At 51.4% G+C, this 19,265-nt stretch overlaps 1 protein-coding gene across 6 annotated transcripts in view; it reads right to left on the bottom strand.

Moving 5' to 3' along the window:
- Window positions 1-2,315: 2,315 nt before the first annotated feature.
- The window catches only part of AMOTL1 (angiomotin like 1), a 133,784-nt gene continuing 116,834 nt past the window's right edge, over window positions 2,316-19,265 (bottom strand). For all 6 annotated transcript variants that reach the window (XM_039254989.1, XM_039254984.1, XM_039254990.1 and 3 more), the window contains 5 exons: window positions 18,811-19,001; window positions 13,583-13,708; window positions 12,691-12,917; window positions 9,168-9,428; window positions 2,316-8,059 (listed from right to left, as the gene is read on the bottom strand). In XM_039254989.1, the coding sequence (XP_039110920.1) occupies window positions 7,953-8,059; window positions 9,168-9,428; window positions 12,691-12,917; window positions 13,583-13,708; window positions 18,811-19,001 (912 nt within the window). In that variant the 3' untranslated portion in view covers window positions 2,316-7,952. The remainder of the gene's footprint in view (window positions 8,060-9,167; window positions 9,429-12,690; window positions 12,918-13,582; window positions 13,709-18,810; window positions 19,002-19,265) is intronic.

Here is a 19,265-nt window from a genome sequence, read left to right on the forward strand (position 1 = left end):
CAGCTGAGCCACCCAGATACCCCCAAAACATTTTTTTTTTTTTTACTTAGCCATATGCCTACCAATTCCCTTCATAGCTATTAAAAACAAAAATAAGCAAACAAACGTTAAAAATCAAAAGCCATGAAAGTCCAATGCCACGGTACAGTACATAAAGAATGGAGGTGCAGAGGGGGCCTGGGCTGGATGCTAGGGAACAAGCATGCACTGCGCTCCTCATCAGCCTGTGTCGTCTGAAACTCCAGACACGAAGTATGGGAGTACCTCCTTTGGGAGTTGTTAAGGCCAAGTGATATCAAAAGCCAACTCAATAAACGTGAGGTCATCTCTCCCTCACACGGAGGGGTGAAGCCAATCAGGATGTAAAGTCATGTATTCTTATTTTCCAACATTAGGACTAGGATGCACATTATTTTACTCCAAATTCTCCAAATTAGCTGACAACGTCATCTGTGAGAGTTGTACTCTCTGTACATCCATCAGGGCCTTGGGAAGAGTCACCCTCTGACGGAATCCACACCAGGCAGGAAGGGCCGCTACTGGGCAGAGAAGGGAAGAGTTTGGAGGGTGACGGGCTGGTCCAGAGAGCTCAGCCTCACCTGGGACGGTATCGGACTGTCTGCCTGGCGGGAGCACACGGTTATGCTTGATAAAATGGTGACAGAAACAAGAAAAGCACAGCACTGTTTAATGATAGAAATCTCCTTTAATTTCATCATTACAGACTTCTTTTTAAGAAAGGAATTTCGGGGTTCCTGGTTCACTTCTCATTTGGACCTAAATCCTGATTGTGATGAGCCTGGGCGATCTAAAAGGCACGGTTACCCCTGCTGTGTGTGGAGGCCCCAGCCCAGGATCTCGGGACAGGGGCGACCTTCCTTCAGGTTCAACAGTGCGTGGGGCAGCCACACGGATCAGGTGGGTGGAGGGTGCTCTCCTGCCGGGTCTAAGAGGCCAAGAAAGGCCAGAGCTCCAGGCGCCCCACACAAGCTGCCGGCACTTGGCCAGGGCGGGGAGTTGGCAGAGGTGAATGCCGGCTTTGAAGGGTCCTCATCTGAGCCCCAGTCAGATGGGGTCCTCAGGCTGTCTTCCCAGGGTATCCTGATGCACGGAGGCTACGGAGCAGTGAAGTTGTGTCCTGTATCCTATGTGATTTATATCGTCACGTGCGCAGAGATCTGGGGTCCTGCAGGGAACCCCTCTGAGTGGAAGGCAGGGCAGGGAAGACCCCCAAGCCGGTGGTGGGTGCGTGAGCCCTCCTGCCTCCCATCACCTACCCCTTTTACTACAAGTGCACAGGCTCTGTGGCAGGTGGACCTGGGTTCAAATCCCACTCTGCCATCCTCTGCACATTACTTGTTCAAGACTCAGTCTATTTCCTTGTCTTTAAAGTGGGGATGGGGGCACCTGGGTGGCTCAGTCGGTTAAGTGTCTGACTTTGGCTTAGATCATGATCTCGCAGTTCATGTCTCCCTCTCTCTCTGCCCCTCCCCTGCGTGCTGTCTCAAAAATAAATAAACATTAAAAAAAAAACATGGGGACGATTAGGCTGTTGTGAAGACTGGGGGGTGACGCATGTTAAATCACACCAGCCATCACTGGGGAACTCGGGGTGCGTCCCTTGCCCTCCCTGAGCTCACTTCCAGGAAGCCCCTTCCAGGCTAGGGCCGTGGCTGCCTGAGGAGACAGGCTCCCCGGCAGAGGCATGACAGAGGACAAGCAGAGGAGATGTCCTCCGCAACAGTGTCCCCAGGGTCACGCTCTCCTTGGGAGGGGGCTTCCTGTGGGGACGCTCACGGCATTTATTCTGTTCTCCTGCTTTGGCCGCCCCGGCTCTGGACAGCACCGATTGGCCGTGTGACCCCTTGCGTTTCCTGTGACCTCAAGACCCAAACAAGGCAGGTCTGTCATGAGGTGCAGAGACACATCCAACTCTAGCCCAGACTTAGCTGTTTGGGTTAATTCCCCGAGTGGCCTGGTCGCTGACAGACCGTGAACCCAGGAACCCAGGAGAGGACACTCAGATGTGCTCCAAGCCGCAGTGCCTCCCCGGGCCCAGCCTCCCTGTGTCTCCCCTGCGCAGGTTTGTCTGGAGGAGCAGGGAGCGGGCGGGCGGCGAGCTCCAGGGGTCTGGATGACTCATTTCCTTCTCAGCATCGGGAGCGGGTGTCTGTGGAAGCATGGGGTCCCCCAGGGGTTAGCCAGATGCTTCTGAAGCAAAACAGCAAGTGACACTGCCTCCAAGCAGAGAAATGACCTTAAACTCAACAAGTACATAAGTCTTTTGGGAAAGAAAAGAGCAAGCATGAGGGAAAGAAGAGCCATTTTATCCCTTTATTATATACAATATTAAGGCACAAGTTTAAGCAGCAAAGAAGAGGAAATCTTTGGCTGACCAACAGTATCAACATTGGCTGTGGGGGACACACTGCGTTCTGACACCGCCCCCCCAGCCCCGTACACAGAGCCCCCGCCCCCAGCTGGGCAGCTCTGCATACCACCCCCTCTTCAATATAGACCAGTGAGACAAAGATGTCAAGATGTCACACCAGAGTCGGCTGGAGGGAACGCAGCACGCTGCCACCAAGCACTGCAATGACATATATGGTGGGTGGAGAGGGTGGTGGCCCTAGGGCCATCCAAGTGCATGCGCCTGCCCTCATTTCACAGAATTTCACACAGATTCTGCCAGTGCCCCGTTGAGGAGGGGGCTCCACTGTCCGTCCACAAAAGGGGAAAACACCTTAATTGAAAGAAAACCACTGTGGATAAATGTGCTTACGTTCTTTCTGGTTAGTAATAAATACTGGCAGGTGTCTAAATGCAAACAGAATCTGAGGCAAAAATCACATGTACACACACCACTGGGCATCAACAGTTTGGGAGCTGCTACAAGAAAATGCTGTGTATGTACTTCCTTATATTGAGAGGGTTTTAATCCCGTGAAGAAGCAAAGTTTTATGACAAAGCAACACCCCAGTCATTGCTTAACACGACAAAAACATGCACTTAAGTATAACAGGGCTTTACAGGGCACCTCCTGGTCGTCTATACGAATGAATATGCACTTCTGTCTGTGTGTATGCAGAGATGTGAACACATACAAGGCATGGCAAGAGAAAAGATATTTAAAAGTGAACCCACCCGAAATGACATGTACTGATGACACCATCCTCCCTGGAAGGGGCCACTTGGAGAGGCACTAGGAGTCCAAAGACTCATTCCAAGGAGCATTCTGGGGGATTTTCTTTCTTAAATGGTGTGACCTTAATCACCCATCTTTATTTATTCAGCTGGAATTATTTCCACACTTAAATCCATCCTCAAAGGATGACAATTTCTCCTCTGTAGGGATAACTAAAGAACAGTGGCAGGCCCCAAAGGCCTTTCTAACAGACGTGTTCGCTGTTTCCACTTGAGCAATGGGGCAGCGATCAGTACAGTCCCCCAAAGGGTCACCGTTTGAGGAAGGGGTGAGATGAAACACTTGGATCTTCCAGATATTAAGAAAGGAAACCCAACACACAACCTTGTAGTCATACCTTATATGTATGTACTGACATATACACGGGTCTTCATATATCATTAAATTACTAAACAAGAAAAGGATATACTACTTAAAAGGAAGAGGGAAAACTGCTCACTAGTTCCAGAAGAAATCCATTTACTGAAATGCTGACCTTTATATGCTCCCAGTTGGTCAGCTTCTGGAAGCTTCTTAATGACTCCACCCATCTCCTACGGAGCCAAGCAGCAGAGGCAAGCTGATTAAACAAACCTCACATCGAATAAAGACATTTTAAGCACATCAATTAATTAGTGAGAAAGAAGAAAAGAAAAGCAATATTTGTAAAGCATCTATCATGGTTGCCTCCAGCTTGGGGATGCTGAAGAAGCCAACGATGGGTTGGACGCTCTCCGGCTGTGCGATGGCTTTCCCATTTAAGAATATCTGCAGGTTCCCACTTACCACGGCCATGGAACTCCTTTGCTCAGGAGTGCAAATTCATTTGCAGCAGCCCACAGAAGCATGCTCCCCCGACTCCAAGTGCAGACTGGAGCAAGACTTTGGTTTTGGAAAGCAGCCTTTTTAGGCTCAGCGGAGCTCCGTGCAGTCACGCATGAGCTCCCTGCCTCGAAACCTTTTAAAAGCCTGATCTATTCTTCACTGCCTCCTGAGAACTCAACCTCACGTGACATCTGTGCTCACAGCAGTCTCTGACTCGGAAGGTGGCAAGGGTGGGGGTCTGGCTTCCCATTAGCACTCAGCATTGGGAGGACACAGGTGGCTGAGGGCAATCCCAGGGGGGAACAGGAGTGATGGTCAGCTTCTCTGCAGCAGCCATCCCTGAAAAGACCACCGAAGTCTCTGCTTCAAGATCAGAATTCATAAGGAGCAACTATCTCGATATCCGACCTGAGCCCTGTGCAGTCAAGTGCACGATGCGTTCCCAAGATGCAGGACTGAAGAGAGAACAGCCCCACTGCTTTCTGCCCTCCAACCAAAGCCCTGAGAGGGACGCGGCGTCTTGTCCTGCACGTCTGCCTGGAATGGGCCAAACTCAACAGTCAGTGCTAACCAGCCTCTGGGAGGCAGAAGAAAAACCGCGAGAAGAACAAGCTAATGCACTTGTTCTGAAATTAGTTGCTGGAATCCAACAACATCTATTCCCTATGGTACCCTGGTCAGCACGCAGAAATTGCTAGACAACTCATTCCGGGAGGAAGCAGAATTACTCTGGGATGTCTTCACACAAAGCCAAAGCCTTTACCCTTCCCCCGCCCCTCATGAGTGCCATAATCAGACACTACTGGGAAGTCCAGGCCTCTGGACAGCATGCAAGTGTTTTTAGATGGATTTTGTCACCTTGCACAGGATAGAACATGAAGACTTTCATCTGTACCTCGTGTTTAGGGGCAATTCTAGGAGTTCTGGGCTTGTAGTCCTATTTCTTAGCTCCCAAGGGGTGTGGCAGCTGTGTGTGTCTGTGTGTGTGTGTGTGTGTGCACGCGCGCACACACGCGTACGTGTCTGTGTGCGCACAAGAGAGCACATCATAGACAGGAGGAGAGTGGGCCAAGACGCGGCATGAGAGATAGCCACCACCCAGTCCAGCCTGTACTGGCAGCACAGCTCCTCTCTCAGACCCTTGGTTCAGATGCCACTGCTCTGAGGCTTTGGGGAGGGACTGAACCTCCCTGAGCCCCAGTTTCCTCCTCTGTGAAATAAGAACAAACTAGCCTTGGCTCTCTGGGTGGCTCAGGTACTCGTTAAAAGGTACTTACCACCCTGCCTGCATATACTCAGCACTAAAAACCAGAACTGGCATTATTTCTCTGAAAATCAAAAGAGATAAAGGATTGGAAACCGCCCAGAATGCAGAACAGGGGCTCGGTATTTGCAATCCCTTTCTCTTATGTGCAAGCAAGCCTTTGAGAAAGCTGCACACATGTCAAGCCAGCGTCAGGGGGTCCCTGTGGGGCAGGAAATGTCCCAGAAAAGAAAAAAAAAAAAAGCACATCTGAAAGCTAGAGACCCTTTTCTTATGGAAGAGTCTTAGTGAACTGGAAGAGGTAAGACTGATAGAGACCACAGCATACCCAACAGAATCGGGGATGTTTTTTTGGTTTGCATTACGACAACTACCACACTGGATCTGGACAGGAGAGCCTGGTGCCTGCAGATGCTGATGAGGCTTGGGGGAAATAGCGCCGTGGCTCTCGCTTTTACCCATGTCCAGGGGAGATAACCCGGCTTGGGGGTGGCCCGGTGGAGGCTGGCAGAGAAGACTTTCCCTCCTATCTCTAGACTCTCTCATGCCTGGTCCATTCCCAACATTCATCAGGGCTCGAAATATCCTTAAGAGAAACACCTGCCATTACGGCAGCCTCACCACCTGTAAAAAGTGATGGGAGCAGAAACTGGGACAACCCCTCCTGTGCCCCACCCCTGCCCGCATCCACACTCGCACAAGCCCAGGGCACTAGGCAGGCTGCACGGTCCCCAGAATGGCTCTGGCTTCCCGGGGCGGATGAGACTCGAGGAGGCAAGCAGCATGAAGCACAAAGCCCGGCGCCCAGCACAGAGCAGAGCCCTGGGAAGAATCAGGTCCTGCAATGTCACACTAACTATGCTCCATCGGGCCAAGGCCACAGATTTCCTTCCTCCCTTTCTCCAGTCCACACCCGGATCCTCCTTCCTCCGCTTCAATCTGGGGAGGCTACAGCACCACCCACCTTGCACTTGAAAGACCAACTCTAAAATAACCCACCCAAGCAAAATTCCCTGTGGACTGTGGTCTTCAGGGCTCCATTCAGGTGGGACTTGAGAAGGTCTCGGATCCATGCTCTTTTTCTTCCTTCCCTCAAGTAAGCACGAGGGGAAGGAAGTCGGGTAACAAGGATCCAGCTGGCCTGGAGGCAGAAAAGTCTCAGGGCCCCGCAGGAGCATCAGACAGCCTGATCAGTTTCTCCTCTTTCCTGGGCAGCACCGCTTAGATGTGTCAGACATGCCACCATACACAGGGGACGGCGCGCTACCTCACCCGCTCCCGGCTCTTCAACATGGTGCTTCTGTCTTACTTTGCTCAACTTGCCCCAGATGGAAACCTCGAAAAACGTGATCGCACTGTGTATATACTGGCCTGTTTGGTTACAAAGCAAGTTCATGACAGAGAAAAACTGATGTGTTAACACGGCAATCTACGCGCTCGTCAACAGTGACCAGAAGAGTGAGAGACGGTGGGGACAGTGGGGAGTATGTTCATGAGCCACAAATTCTAGAAAGTGGTACAAGCTGCCTGTTGAGACTGTGGATGCCACCACGTCAAGAGTCCTGCTTTTCTGGAGGGCAGTCCTGAGTCTTGAAAAGTCTCAGCCCAACAAGGCAATAGGGTGCAAACAGCAAGCTCTATGCAAGGCAGCTGATGTGAGAGCGAAAAGCCAGGGCCTAGCGCTGAACGCACGATGTCACAGGGACCATGGAAATGTCCGCCTCATCAAAACTTACCTAGTTCACGGTCACAATGAGTAACAGCTGCAGCCCAAAGACTGCACGGTGGAGGAAGGAGCCAGAATATGGCCTTGTCCCACTGGTCACTATTAACCAGAGATCAGACTCTGCTCTAATAAATCCCAGGCCTAAGGAATTCTGCCATGTCTTATCAACAAGGGGGAGAAAAGTGAAGGAAAAGAAGAGTATAATGAAAGAGAATGAAGCAGAGGAAGAGGAACTCAGCACGGTTAGGGAGTTTGAGCACCAAAATCATAATACTCCCATCCTATTTTGTATTTTTTCTGCAGAATCCAGAAAAGCTGAGAAGCCGCACAGTCTCCTGAAAACCCAACCCAAGCAGAGAGTTAGGAGAGAACCGCCTTCTAAGCTCCCATCACCCCAGGACACATCTTCTCACTGCCACACCCACAGACATTCATAGGACACCCCGAATGGCACAGGTGACATTACATTATGCCGAGATGGGCTCTCTGAGACTTCTAAGAGGTTCTTCTTTAAAAAAAAAAAAAAAACATGCTAAGAGGCAAGGAGAATGGGGCTATTTCAAGGAAGATCCACGTTCAGGTTTATATGTTTATAACCAAAGAGCAGGTATACACAGACCCTCCCCCAGAGATACATTTTCTATACAATGAAAATCCCACTTCCTGTGACTTCCTTGTTTCCAGACCTACATGCGTCTTCTCTCTTCCACCATATGCAATACAAATCCATAGACTTTCCACCATATGCAATACAAATCCATAGCACTGTCTTCATGTAGGTCTTCTGAATATTTTTTTAATATTTATAAAAAGTGTTCTTACTAAATTTAAAAATCTTTATCAGTTCAAATCATTCCTGATTTCCCATCCACAGCTTTCTCGCTCTCCTCCTTTTCAGCCACGTTCTTCATCTGTCAAGGTCCCACTACAGAATTCAGCAGAGATGCCTGGTGTTAAATGAGAACTTCCATCATCTCTCCGTCAGGGAACTCAGGCTTGTGGAGCAGGCTGCTGACGCGGCCTTTGTGGTCAGGGGATTTCCCGTGGCCAGGAAGGGTCTCTGCCAAACAGAAGGGGACATCAGCAGCCTGCCCTGCAGAGGGGCCAGGCCTTACCAGCTCTTTCTAAAATGGAACCATTATCAATCCTGGCACTCAGCACCAGCGTACGCAGGTGAGGCCGCAGAACCTGGCCCCCAGTGGGGAAAAGCGGAATGACGGGCCCCGGGAATCAGGCCCAAGTAACAGAGCCAGGGTGCTGATGGGAAGGGGTAAGTGGGTGAAGCGGTCAAGGGGCTGTGTGCCTGGAGCCCCTCACAGCTGCTCTCCCTCCACTCTATGCACAACCACCAAGTGCTGAGCCAACAAGCCAGGTCCTTTCACATGCTCCCTGCCTTCCTTGGAAAAGTACACCTCGAGAACTGAATGTCTGAAAAATAGCAATGCTGTGTTTACTTGTCTATTTTGCAGGATGGAAAGAAAGCAGCCCCACGGAGGAAATGGTTAGTTTACGCCCCTGAGAACCCCACGCTCTCAGAAGAACTCAAGAGAACTATCCCCATGACTGAGATTGGTCCAAAGGCACGTCTGGTCTTTCCCTGGACGCCTCTGCATCCATGGAAAGACCACCCCACACAGGCTGTCTTCTCCTAAAGATTCTAAAGCACCTCGTTAGTGCTGCCGTGAGTGACGTGTCAGGAGTCTAACGGCTCTGCAGTGAAATCTGCCTCCTCCTTGAGTCAGGAGGGTACCCCCGACCTTGAATCCCTGATAAGTCACCCCCTCGAAGGCAACATCTACGTACCGGGTGCCTCTGACATGCACGGTGCCTGGCACTAGCTCCCCGACGGGCTGCTGGGTACTAATTCCCTCCCACCCCACAGTAGGTCCCTTTTTTCACCTCTCTGGGAAAGGGCCGATCACAAAGCATGCATTAAAAGGGTACATTCAAGTTGTGTACTCATTTAAATGGTAAAAAATTAGAAGCGTCTACACACATTTCATTCCCATAAGAACAAAGTGCAGGAGAGTAAGCATGACGGTTCAAAAACCCCAGAGAGTGAGAGCGGCTGAGCGCCCCTGCTCCCTCCCCGGCCCCCAACCAAGGGCTCCCTCTCGGGCCAGAGTTGCAGGGCTTGTCAAGGATAAGGGGTGCTGAGGGCCTCATACCCGGTTTCTCTGCAGGTCCTTTGGCCACCGGGTGCTTCAGGACCGGGCTGTTGGAAGGGGTGGCGCTCAGCCTGCCGCGGTTGGGCAGGGAGGCCATGCTGGGCCAGAGGAGCTCGGTGCTCTTGTCCGTCTGGGTGCTGCTGTCCTTGCTGCCTGTCTTCGCGTGGGCACTGCTGGCCGAGGCAGCAGAGGCAGCGGGGGACAGCGCCGCAGCGGGGGCCGTGGAGGCGTGCTCGGGGTGCTCCTTCCCCAGCAGCAACCCTAAGGGCACAAACACAGCTTTTTCAACACCATTCTTTTTTTTTTTTTTTTCATTTTTTAATGTTTATTTTTGAGCGAGAGAGAGAGAGAGAGAGAGAGAGAGAGAGCACAAGCAGGGGAGGGGCAGAGAGAGGGAGACACAGAATCCGAAGCAGGCTCCAGGCTCTGAGCTGTCAGCACAGGGCCCCACACAGGGCTCGAACCCACCCAAGAGCTGTGAGATCAGGACCTGAGCCAAAGCCGGCCGCTTAATGGACTGAACCACCCGAGCACCCCTCAATCGCATTCTTGAAACAAGAACAAACAAACAAAAAAACCCCGAGTCTTGGACACCATTTCTTTCTTGACTGAGGGCTGCTTCCTTCATTCACTGATTCATTTACCAAATGCATTTATAAGCACTTATTATACCTGATAAAATTACAAGTGCTGAAGGAATTAAAAAAATAAAAAGATTAAAAAACTTAGTCCCCTCTCTAAAACTCTATAGGTTTTTAGGGAGGAGAGAAGCTGTTAAGCAGACCGACTATGATGTAATATGATGAACAGTAAGATAAAATTATGCCCAACATAATTTTAAAATAAAAAAATAAATAAAATTTAAAATTTTTTAAATAAAAAAAAGAGTTGCCTAGCAGCCAGTGCAGAGGGGCAGAGGCGTTCCTGAAAGGCTTTCTAGAGCGAAGCTGTAATAGACCCAGGAGGGCTAGCCTCGAGCAGCAGGGGTGTGCTGAGGAAGCACCAAAGGCTCCCTTGATCTGGCACACGATCCTGGTGGCCTGCTCTCTGCTGAGCGGCTCAAAACCCTGCCCCACTCTTGGTGACAGACAGCCTCCGGCAGGCCCAGGTTCAAAACAAACATGCTTCCCAGTCAGGGCAACCTTGAGTTGTGCACCGTTCCCCAGAGTAGCTCCCCTGCAGTGACGGGGCAACCACGGGCCACACAAAGCAGGAAGCCAGCTGGGCTTCTGGACAGAGCCATTAAAAATTTTTTTTTAATGTTTATTTATTTTTGAGAGAGAGAAAGACAGAATGCAAGCAGGGGAGAGGCAGAAAGAGAGGAAGACACAGAATCCGAAACAGGCTCCAGGCTCTGAGCTGTCAGCACAGAGCCCAACGTGGGGCTCAAACCCACAAACCGTGAGATCATGACCTGAGCTGAAGTCGGCAACTTAACTGACTGAGCCCCCAGGTGCCCCTGGCCAGGACCATTTAGCCCGCCCCCTCTTCTCTGTCCCAGCAGCAGGCTGGGGTGCAAAGAGGACGTGCCGGCCAGGAGAAAACCTTCGTGTTTCTCAACAGTGGGATACGGCACATGTTCAGGAACGTGCCGGCACTCTACAACACTAGCCTATAGGAAAGGTGGTGAGCACACTCAAGGATCTGTTTGCTTAACGAGCCAGAAATTCACAAAGCAACCTGGCCAGGGCCATTTCAAGGTGCCCATTCATAACACAAAGCAGAGCAATTCCTCAGTGGGCGGGGCCTGGGATTCTGCTTCCCTAAGGAGCCCCTCAGAGACCAGACCAGGGGCTGCTGCTGGTCCACGAACTGCATTCTGAGGAACAAGGGCCTTCGGCTAGGTGTCTCACGCCCATCAGCTCGCTCTTTATTTTAGAGCGCTCCTATGACACAGGTCCTGCGCTTTCTTCTGTTTTACAGAAAAGTAAGTGGGGGCTCAGAGAAATTAACACCTCACGGCTAAGATGTAGCAGAAATGAGAGTCAAGTGCAGCTGTACCCGACTTCAAGTCCAGCCTGCGTTCCTCCCACCTCGTCACCCTGCCTGTCGAACCTCCACAGTCTGACGGGGGATGTTCTGGTGGGACCGAGTCACTAGCCAGTCACTAGTCAGCCCTGAGCCTGCAGGAAGGTAGACGCTGTCACCTCTACTGCTTTCCAGAGCCCACGAGGCAAGAGATGGTGGAAACATTCCGGGAATTGCGAAGGAACGCGTGCCACTGCCCCTTCTGTTTTTCTGTGACGTGTGGACACCGATCACGATAATGAGGATTACTCGTGCGGAGAACACAGCAACTGGTCCTGCGGGCCGGGCCCTCAGGCTCCCAGGCCTGGTTTAGACTTGCCGAATGCCGGCAGACACCAGCACAGACCCGAGGGAGATGCCTGCCTGGCTGGATATCACCAAATGCCCATGCCAGGGAGGCCTCCATCACGGCTGAGCCCGCCTCAGACTCCTTCGCCAGAGCCGGCCGAGCACTGCCCCCAGGCTCTGTGACTGGGATAGGGAGTTGCGTGTCCTCGGGAGGGTCTTCGGTGATCTTAGCTGCTGTCCACACACGTCCTCTCTGAAGAACATTTTCTTGGAGGGCAGGGGCCGCTGAACTGACAGGTGAAAGGACTTCAAACAGAGACTCTACCTGGGAGCCTTGATCCCCCACTGTCAGGCCCACTCTGGAAGCTCTCGCCTTTGGCACAAGGCAGTCGGGCTCCTCTGGGGCTCCACGCTGGGGGAAACTGGCTCTCGGCTCCACAGATAACCAAAACTCACTGGCGCCCGGGGAGAGGCATCAAAGAAGGGCCAGACCCTGTTTGCTGCCGGAGTGCAGTGGAGGGGCAGGGAGGACAGGGCTCTGGGGGGTGCCGCCGCCTCTCCAGCCTCAGCTAGCTCAGTCAGCGGCCCGCCCTCACCCTAGGACACCGGCTGCGCCTAAGACCACATCTGGAGAATTCGCCTCAAAATTCTGCCCGTGCACAACCACAGCACAACGAAAACCACCACCACCTACCTTTACGCTCGAGCGCATTCTTCCTCAGCACCGTCTCCCCGTTCTCCCATTTTGCCCTTCCCCTGAGCAGCATGGTATACAGCAGGCCCGAAGTGGCCTGGCTTTCCCAGATGCAGGAGCAGACGTGGAGCCAAGTCCAGAGGCCCGACAGCCCTGGGCTTTCCCCACTGGAACGTGTTGCGTTGCAAGGGTCACTTCAACTTTCAGCAGTAATGATGATAATTACGGCATGAATCAAACCACGGCTAAATGCTAAATACCCCTGCAGGACAGCTTTGTTTCCACACAGCTCATTTAATTTCTACAACCAAAGGATGAGTGGTTATCTTCCCCATGTCACAGATGAATAAACAGACCTGGAGATACTCGCTGACATTGTGCAACCCCTGGGGGGCAGCGGCAGTGAGCCACAAAAGGGTCAGGGCCCTTTCCACCAGATGGAAAAGGCACCGTCCCCACGTTTGTGTAGCTCCTGCTTTTCCGATCCTGGCCCGACGGAGGCGCGGGGCTCACCTATGCTCCCCTTCCAGGTCTTCTCCTCCTTCTTCTCCTCAGCTAACTGGCCGCTGGTGAGGGAGGTCTGGCGGGAGTGGGTCCCGGTGGCCGCAGCAATGGATGGGACGGAGCGGGCAGGACGCAGGCTCGAGGAGTCTGTCTTCCCGGCATCCTTTCTGGATCGCTGCTGAAGGACCTTAATCATGGCATCCTTCTCTATGATTTTGGCATGGAGATTTTTAATACTGTATAACAAAACAAAACAAAACCAAAGAGTCATGATCGAAAGCTATTTGGCTGGAAAAACTTGAAACATTTCTCTCAGGCTCCCCCAGGGACTTGAATTGTAATTCAGGAACGAAGGGCTAAGTGCACGGCGAGCCTTAGCATTTACAATCTGCAAACTGTAGAAGATGGACCTTTTGTGGTAGATCGGAGGGTGCAGCTTCTCTGGCCTCTCAGGGGACTCTGAGACCTCTTGGGACCCCAAGGACATAGGGGCAGAATGACTGTGGCCTCCCAGCAGGGACCCCCAGGGCCAAGGTGTGCTCAGCGACCAAGTCTCGGTCCTGGTGGTCTCGGGTCCTGGTGGGAGGGGCAGCAGGGAAACTCGAAAACCCTGAAGCCTTACCCAGGGCAGGTGTCCCACTAACGTCAACTTCCCCATTTTCTGAGGAAAGAAAAGAAGAGATGGACAAGTTTTCTGGGAAAAGACGATTTTCTCCCCCTCATGGCCAAAGATGAGAATCGGAAAGAGCTTGGTGTCTCTTCATGACTCAGGCAGTAACTGGCTGAGCCTATCAGCTGTTCAGAACGGGGGTCGGGGGGTGGGGCGACCGGCCCCGTGGGGACCTCAAGAGTGGTCACTGTGGAGCCCGGTGGCGCAGCCACGCACACGGCTGTCCCTTACGTGTACTCCATGTCCTGACACCTCCTGGTGGCCTGCGCCACCTCCTCCTCCTCTTGCCAAATGTGCGCTTCTAGTGAGCTCTCGCCGTAGCTGCCGTTCCTCGAGTGGTTGATGATCGTGGTGTCCCTGGGGACACAGGACACACACAGAGAATGATGGACGTGTTCCTGGGGAGGCATCCCAGGGCACCACACAGAGGTCTCTCTCCACAAACTCCTTCACCTAAACCCTCTCCTGAACCCTGGCCAACTCTCCCCCTAAACCCGACAGAATGAAGACAGTGTCCAGGGGAAACAAAATAAAGTCCACAAATCAAAACTCCCTGGCCCTTCCAGTAACGGCATTGTGTATTAAGCTATGTGGCACGCTGCGCACCCTGCGCCCCTACTGATTATCAGGCTGTTGTTGTTACTGGACTGGTGTTTCTCTGCTTATTCTCTTCCCTACTCATTCGTTCTCAATCACAGTCAAAGTTTTATTTCCATTTCTCCCTCACCCAGCAGTGACTTCTGTATTTTACAGTAAGAGGGAGACTCAGCAATGACTTGAACAGACACTGGTCCTTCCGGATGGTGAGGCTCAGCTAGAATCTTCCTTTACACCTGTAGGCTAGCTCATTTCTAGTTTTCTGAGCCCCTGCCTAGGGATGCAGGTCCTCTCAGTGTGACAGCCATGCTGGGTAACAGGGCAGAAAGATGAAGAAGCCACACACCTGTCCTTGGGAAGTCCAGTCAAAAAGTTGAAGCGAGGGGAGGGACACACAAGGTGGATGAAAATACTCGAAGCAGGTGTCTGACTGAAAACAACTGGTCAAAGATCATTATCCCTGTCACTGGTTTTGTTCATTTAATTACTCCTAATTAACCATGACTGGTAAAAACAAGATATCTGTCGGGGCACCTGGGTGGCTCAGTGAGTTGAGCGAACAACTTCAGCTCAGGTCACGATCTGACGGTTTTTGAGTTTGAGCCCCACATCAGGCTCACTGCTGTCAGCACAGAGCCTACTTCAGATCCTCTATCTCTGTCTCTCTCTGCCCCTCCCCCACTTGTGTTCTTTCTCAAAAATAAATAAACATTAAAAAAAAGATAACTGGGCCACCTAAGTCTTCTAAGTATATCTCAGACTGAAAGGTGTAGTAATGTCTCTATCAGTGAATGTTAAATTGGTAAGAAATAATGTTGCCAAAGATTTCACATCTCTTTAACTTCCTATTCCAATGCTGCAGTCATATTTAAAATCTTAATAGCTCTTTGCTAGAACACTCAAAAACAGCCACGAGTACGTCTTCTTTCAGCTCTTTAAGGACACCTATCAATGCATGAGCATTTCTCTTCTTCCAGGGATGGGGTAAGGCTCGTTGCACGCGGCCCTTCACAGAGTCCTCATAGCAACCTGGACAGCTGGAAGGAGTATGTCCATTTTACAGATGAACAAAGAGGTTAGGTGACTTTGTGAGAACACTCAGTGAAGGTGGAGCCGGATTCAAATCCCAAGAGTTCCCTCCAGGCCCTTAGCTACCTCTCTACACGCCCTCCCCCCACAAGCTTCTGTGTCTTTATGAAGAAGGCCTCAGCAAAAAAGCACAAAGATAAAATAGCCAACAAAGTGGGTGCACATGAGAATGTGGCATTTGTGCGAAATGTGGCTGAAAATAAATCACAAGGCCAACTAACACAGAAAACAAGCAACAGCTTTAAACAAACTGACAGGCAAAAGTGCACTCGAGAAGAAGGGCTCTGGAGCACCAAGGGTTGGTGGGAGGTGGGGGGGGGGGTTTCTGCTGTGTTGTCACATGGGCAGAATTTTGAGGCAAGTTCTGCAGGTTATGAATTCACCCTGGAGTGCTCAAAAATCATCAACATGGAAATCAGTGGCTGGAGGAAACATTTCCAACCAAGCTACTTTTGGCAAATTTATACAGAGCCAGAGACAAATTAAAAAATTCGTGTTTATACTGTCAAGTAAGGACAGCAGGAACAATTAGATCAAAACATCTTAGAAGGTGTAAATGCACACAAGGCTCTCAAAACAATATTACGTTGCATCAAAACCTGTAAGAAGCTTCAAAACCACAAAAGGCCAAACCTCTCAAAATTCTCACTGATGGTGCCAAAACGCACCAAAATGGCAAAATCAATTGGTATACAAAAATCGTTTAAAAAAATTCACTGCTTATAAATGTGGAGTATGCTTCAGCGACTTGGCAAGTTACAAGACCAGCGGCTGGTCATTTTTACGAGTTCATATGCAGCCATTTAGCATCCAGATGAGAGCTCAGAATTTTGGCCTTTTTCAAATATTCATTTTCCTTTTCTCCCTTTCTATTAAGAGGAAAGCAGTGCAAAATTACAGAGGTTTTCCTTGAAAAGAACATCAAGACTGGAGTTAATACCTGACCCTCCTCTGAACTGACTTTCCCCAAGACCATGGGGAAAGGAGTCGTCGGGAAGGGGAAGGTAGTTTCCCACGGAATTATTAGATGCTCAATAAATACCTGTGGAAGCAGAGAAGTGGGGAAGGGAGGGGTGGTGGAAGGAGCCTGGATTCACTTGCCCACCTGAGACTCCAAACAGGGCAGACGACAGCGGTGGGGCTGGTAAATTGCACCGGATTCCCATGTTTTGACAGCAACAGACCAATTTCTCTTGCCTGGAGGATGACTATCAAGGCAGAGCCTAGCACAGGTGAGGGGCTGAAGGTGGGCTCTCGTTCGACACCCCTCCACAACGGCCCCCCTCTGGTCCCACCACAAGAGACTTCTGATTTGACATGCTGGTCACAGTTGTCCTCTCAGGGCCAGGATCCCACACACGCAAAGCAACAGGAGCGGAAACAACACGGACACACAGGTAGCACGTGCACCCTGCTCCTGGGGCTCTGGTGTCCTCGGCCAGTGGAATATGGTGTGGTTCTCTGCTCATAACCAGCCAAGAATTGTAATTTCCTTTTCAGGGATCAGGTGATTTTTGAATGAAGTAAGCGACTCTCAGAAAGGCCTATGCAGAGTCACACACCTATGGACAGCAGTCAAGGAAGAGGTCTTGAATGTGGTGTCCTGCCTGTGTGGCATGCTCTCCATCAAAACAATATGGTGTGGGGATGCCTGGGTGGCTCAGTAGGTTAAGTGTCTGACTTCGGCTCAGGTCATGATCTCACAATTTGTGAGTTCGAGCTCCGTGTCGGGCTCTATGCTGATAGCTCAGAGCCTGGAGGCCACTTCGGATTCTGTGTCTCCTCTCTGTGCCCCTCCCCCACTTGTGCTCTGTCTCTCTCTGTCTCTCAAAAACAAATAAATGCAAAAATAAAATTAAGAAAAAAAGCCCCAACATGGTGTGAACGACTCCCAGGGCAATCGCTGACAGCGGTGCATTAGCCCAAATCTGGCAAAGAAGGACAAATCCCTCCTTAGCTTTGCGACAGTCTGTGTTCTTCCTCAGAATACTGAGGTGACTTAGTATTGCCTCAGAGAACAGAAAACTGAACACAAAAACCTCTCAACTATATAAAAATCAAGGCTTGGCGGTTCCCACCCATCGGCACGAGGACTGAACTGGAGGCTGCAAATCCCTCCAGGTCTTGAGCCACGACTCTGGGGCTCCGCCACACGACGTGCCTCTCTCTGGTCTATTTCTGCTCCCAAGTCTCAGGCAGAGGGGCTACGGTGGGTTGTCTTCCCTCAGGGCCTAGACACAGGTAGGGAACGCGTGAGCTCTAGGAAATGATCCCCAGTGGCCATTTCCCACACGGGTCTGCAGGTCTCTCCAGGTGCAAGTGTGCAGCACCCAGTGAAGGCACCTGTGTCCTCATGGGTGGCACTGCTCTCCCCAAGTCCCTGGAGGTACCATCTGGGGGTGCTGGGGGGTCTTCTCCACACGAGTTACTAACGTGAAGACCTTACAGAGCACGCCATGCCCCCCGCCCCAACAGGCCTTCTCTTCCTCTTTAAAGAAACGACACATCCCCCTAGACGTGGGACTGACCAGATGATCAGGTTGCATCCACAGTCTCTACTCCTCACCTGGTTCAGGTTCCTCCCAGACGGTAAAAAAACAGCCCGTATCAAGGTCAGTTTTATGGGTGCTCCTTTGAGATTTGAGGATCTCTTCCACATACATTGACGCTAAACGTTGGTAAGTTCCAAACGACTCTGAATTAAATACCCACAACACCTATGGGCCCACAGCGAACTGGAGGGGGAGGGGTGGGGAGGCAGCGGGCGCCCTGACTGATGGGACGCACAGCCACTCAGGTCAGGGTGACAGTGCACACAGGTGAGCCCCTGCTCATACAGACAAGCTGACGGTTTAACAGAAATCCTTCGTGAATTATACAGCATCCTGAGCTAATTTTTTTTAATGGTTGTTTATTTTGAGAAAGAGAGTATGAACAGGAGAGAGGCAGAAAGAATGGGAGAGAGAGGATCCCAAGCAGGCTCCATGCTGTCAGCACAGGGCCCAGTGGGGGGGCTCGAACTCACAAACCCCGAGATCATGACCTGAGCCAAAACCAAGAATCAGACGCTTAACCTACTGAGTGCCCCAGGTGCCCCAGAGCATTCTGAGCTAATTTGTAAAGGAAGAATGAGGCTGTGTGGCCACAGAAAGGAAATAAAGCAACAGAAATAATAAGTGGCAGCAGAAACAAACAATTTCAAACCAAATGAAACCAGGCTCCCAGTCACACCAAGCTCAATGGAACATGGGGCCCTAGAGCTCTGCACCTCTCCGAGCCTCATTTCTTCACCTGCAAAACGAGGCCACTAACCATTCCTCTGTTTTTTAACCTTTTTTTGTCTTTATTTACTTTTTTTTGAGAGACAGAGTGTGCACCGGGGGAGGGGCAGAGAGAGGGGGAGACACGGTATCCGAAGCAGGCTCCAGGCTCCTGGCTGTCAGCACAGAGCCCGATGTGGGGCTTGAACATACAGATTGTGAGATCATCACCTGAGCTGAGGTCAGACGCTTCATCAACTGAGCCACCAGGCGCCCCTACGCATTCGTCTTGTTCCCTCCGAACCAGGTGAGGAGTAACGCTACTCACCCAGTGAGTCCCACATGTAATGAGGATTAAAGCCCTTTGTCCGGCCCACGAAACATGCGCACTGTTAAAAGACGGCATAAAGCCCCCTTTGGCAACAGCCTGCTGGAGAAGCACAGAGTACTCCGCTGTGGGATGCACTTGCAGAGCCTCAAGAAACCCCCGGCCGCAGCGCAGGCTGGCCTCACCTCTCGGCTGCCGCAGTGGCTGCGGCATTCATGGCGAAGTGGCGGATGGTGCTCTCCTCCAGGTACTTCTGCTCCCACTTGGTCATGTCGGCCTCGAGGGCCAGGATCCGCTCCTCCTTCTCCCTCACAAGTTCCAAGAGGGCTGGGGCGTTATACTCCGGCACACTGGCTGGCTGCCCGTTTCCATGTTTCTGCAGAAGCGGAAGAAAGAACACCTCGATCCAGAAAAGGGCCAGAGCGTGTACACCGTGCACAGCACGCGTGCTTCATGCGTGCTCCCTCTCCAGTGAGGAGAAGACAGACTCTGCAGCTCTCACCGCCAGGCTACCTCACCTCCCAAAGTCCTCCATCTCATGTCCTCCTCACGGAAGCATCTGAGGCAACATCATCCCAGTGTTAGAGATGAGAAAAGGAAGCCTCTGAGAGGCTAACGGAGCTATTCCATACCTCTCAGC

Source organism: Hyaena hyaena, unplaced genomic scaffold (assembly GCF_003009895.1).
Source record: "Hyaena hyaena isolate Hyena2069 unplaced genomic scaffold, ASM300989v1 scaffold_506, whole genome shotgun sequence".
Lineage (NCBI taxonomy): Eukaryota > Metazoa > Chordata > Mammalia > Carnivora > Hyaenidae > Hyaena > Hyaena hyaena.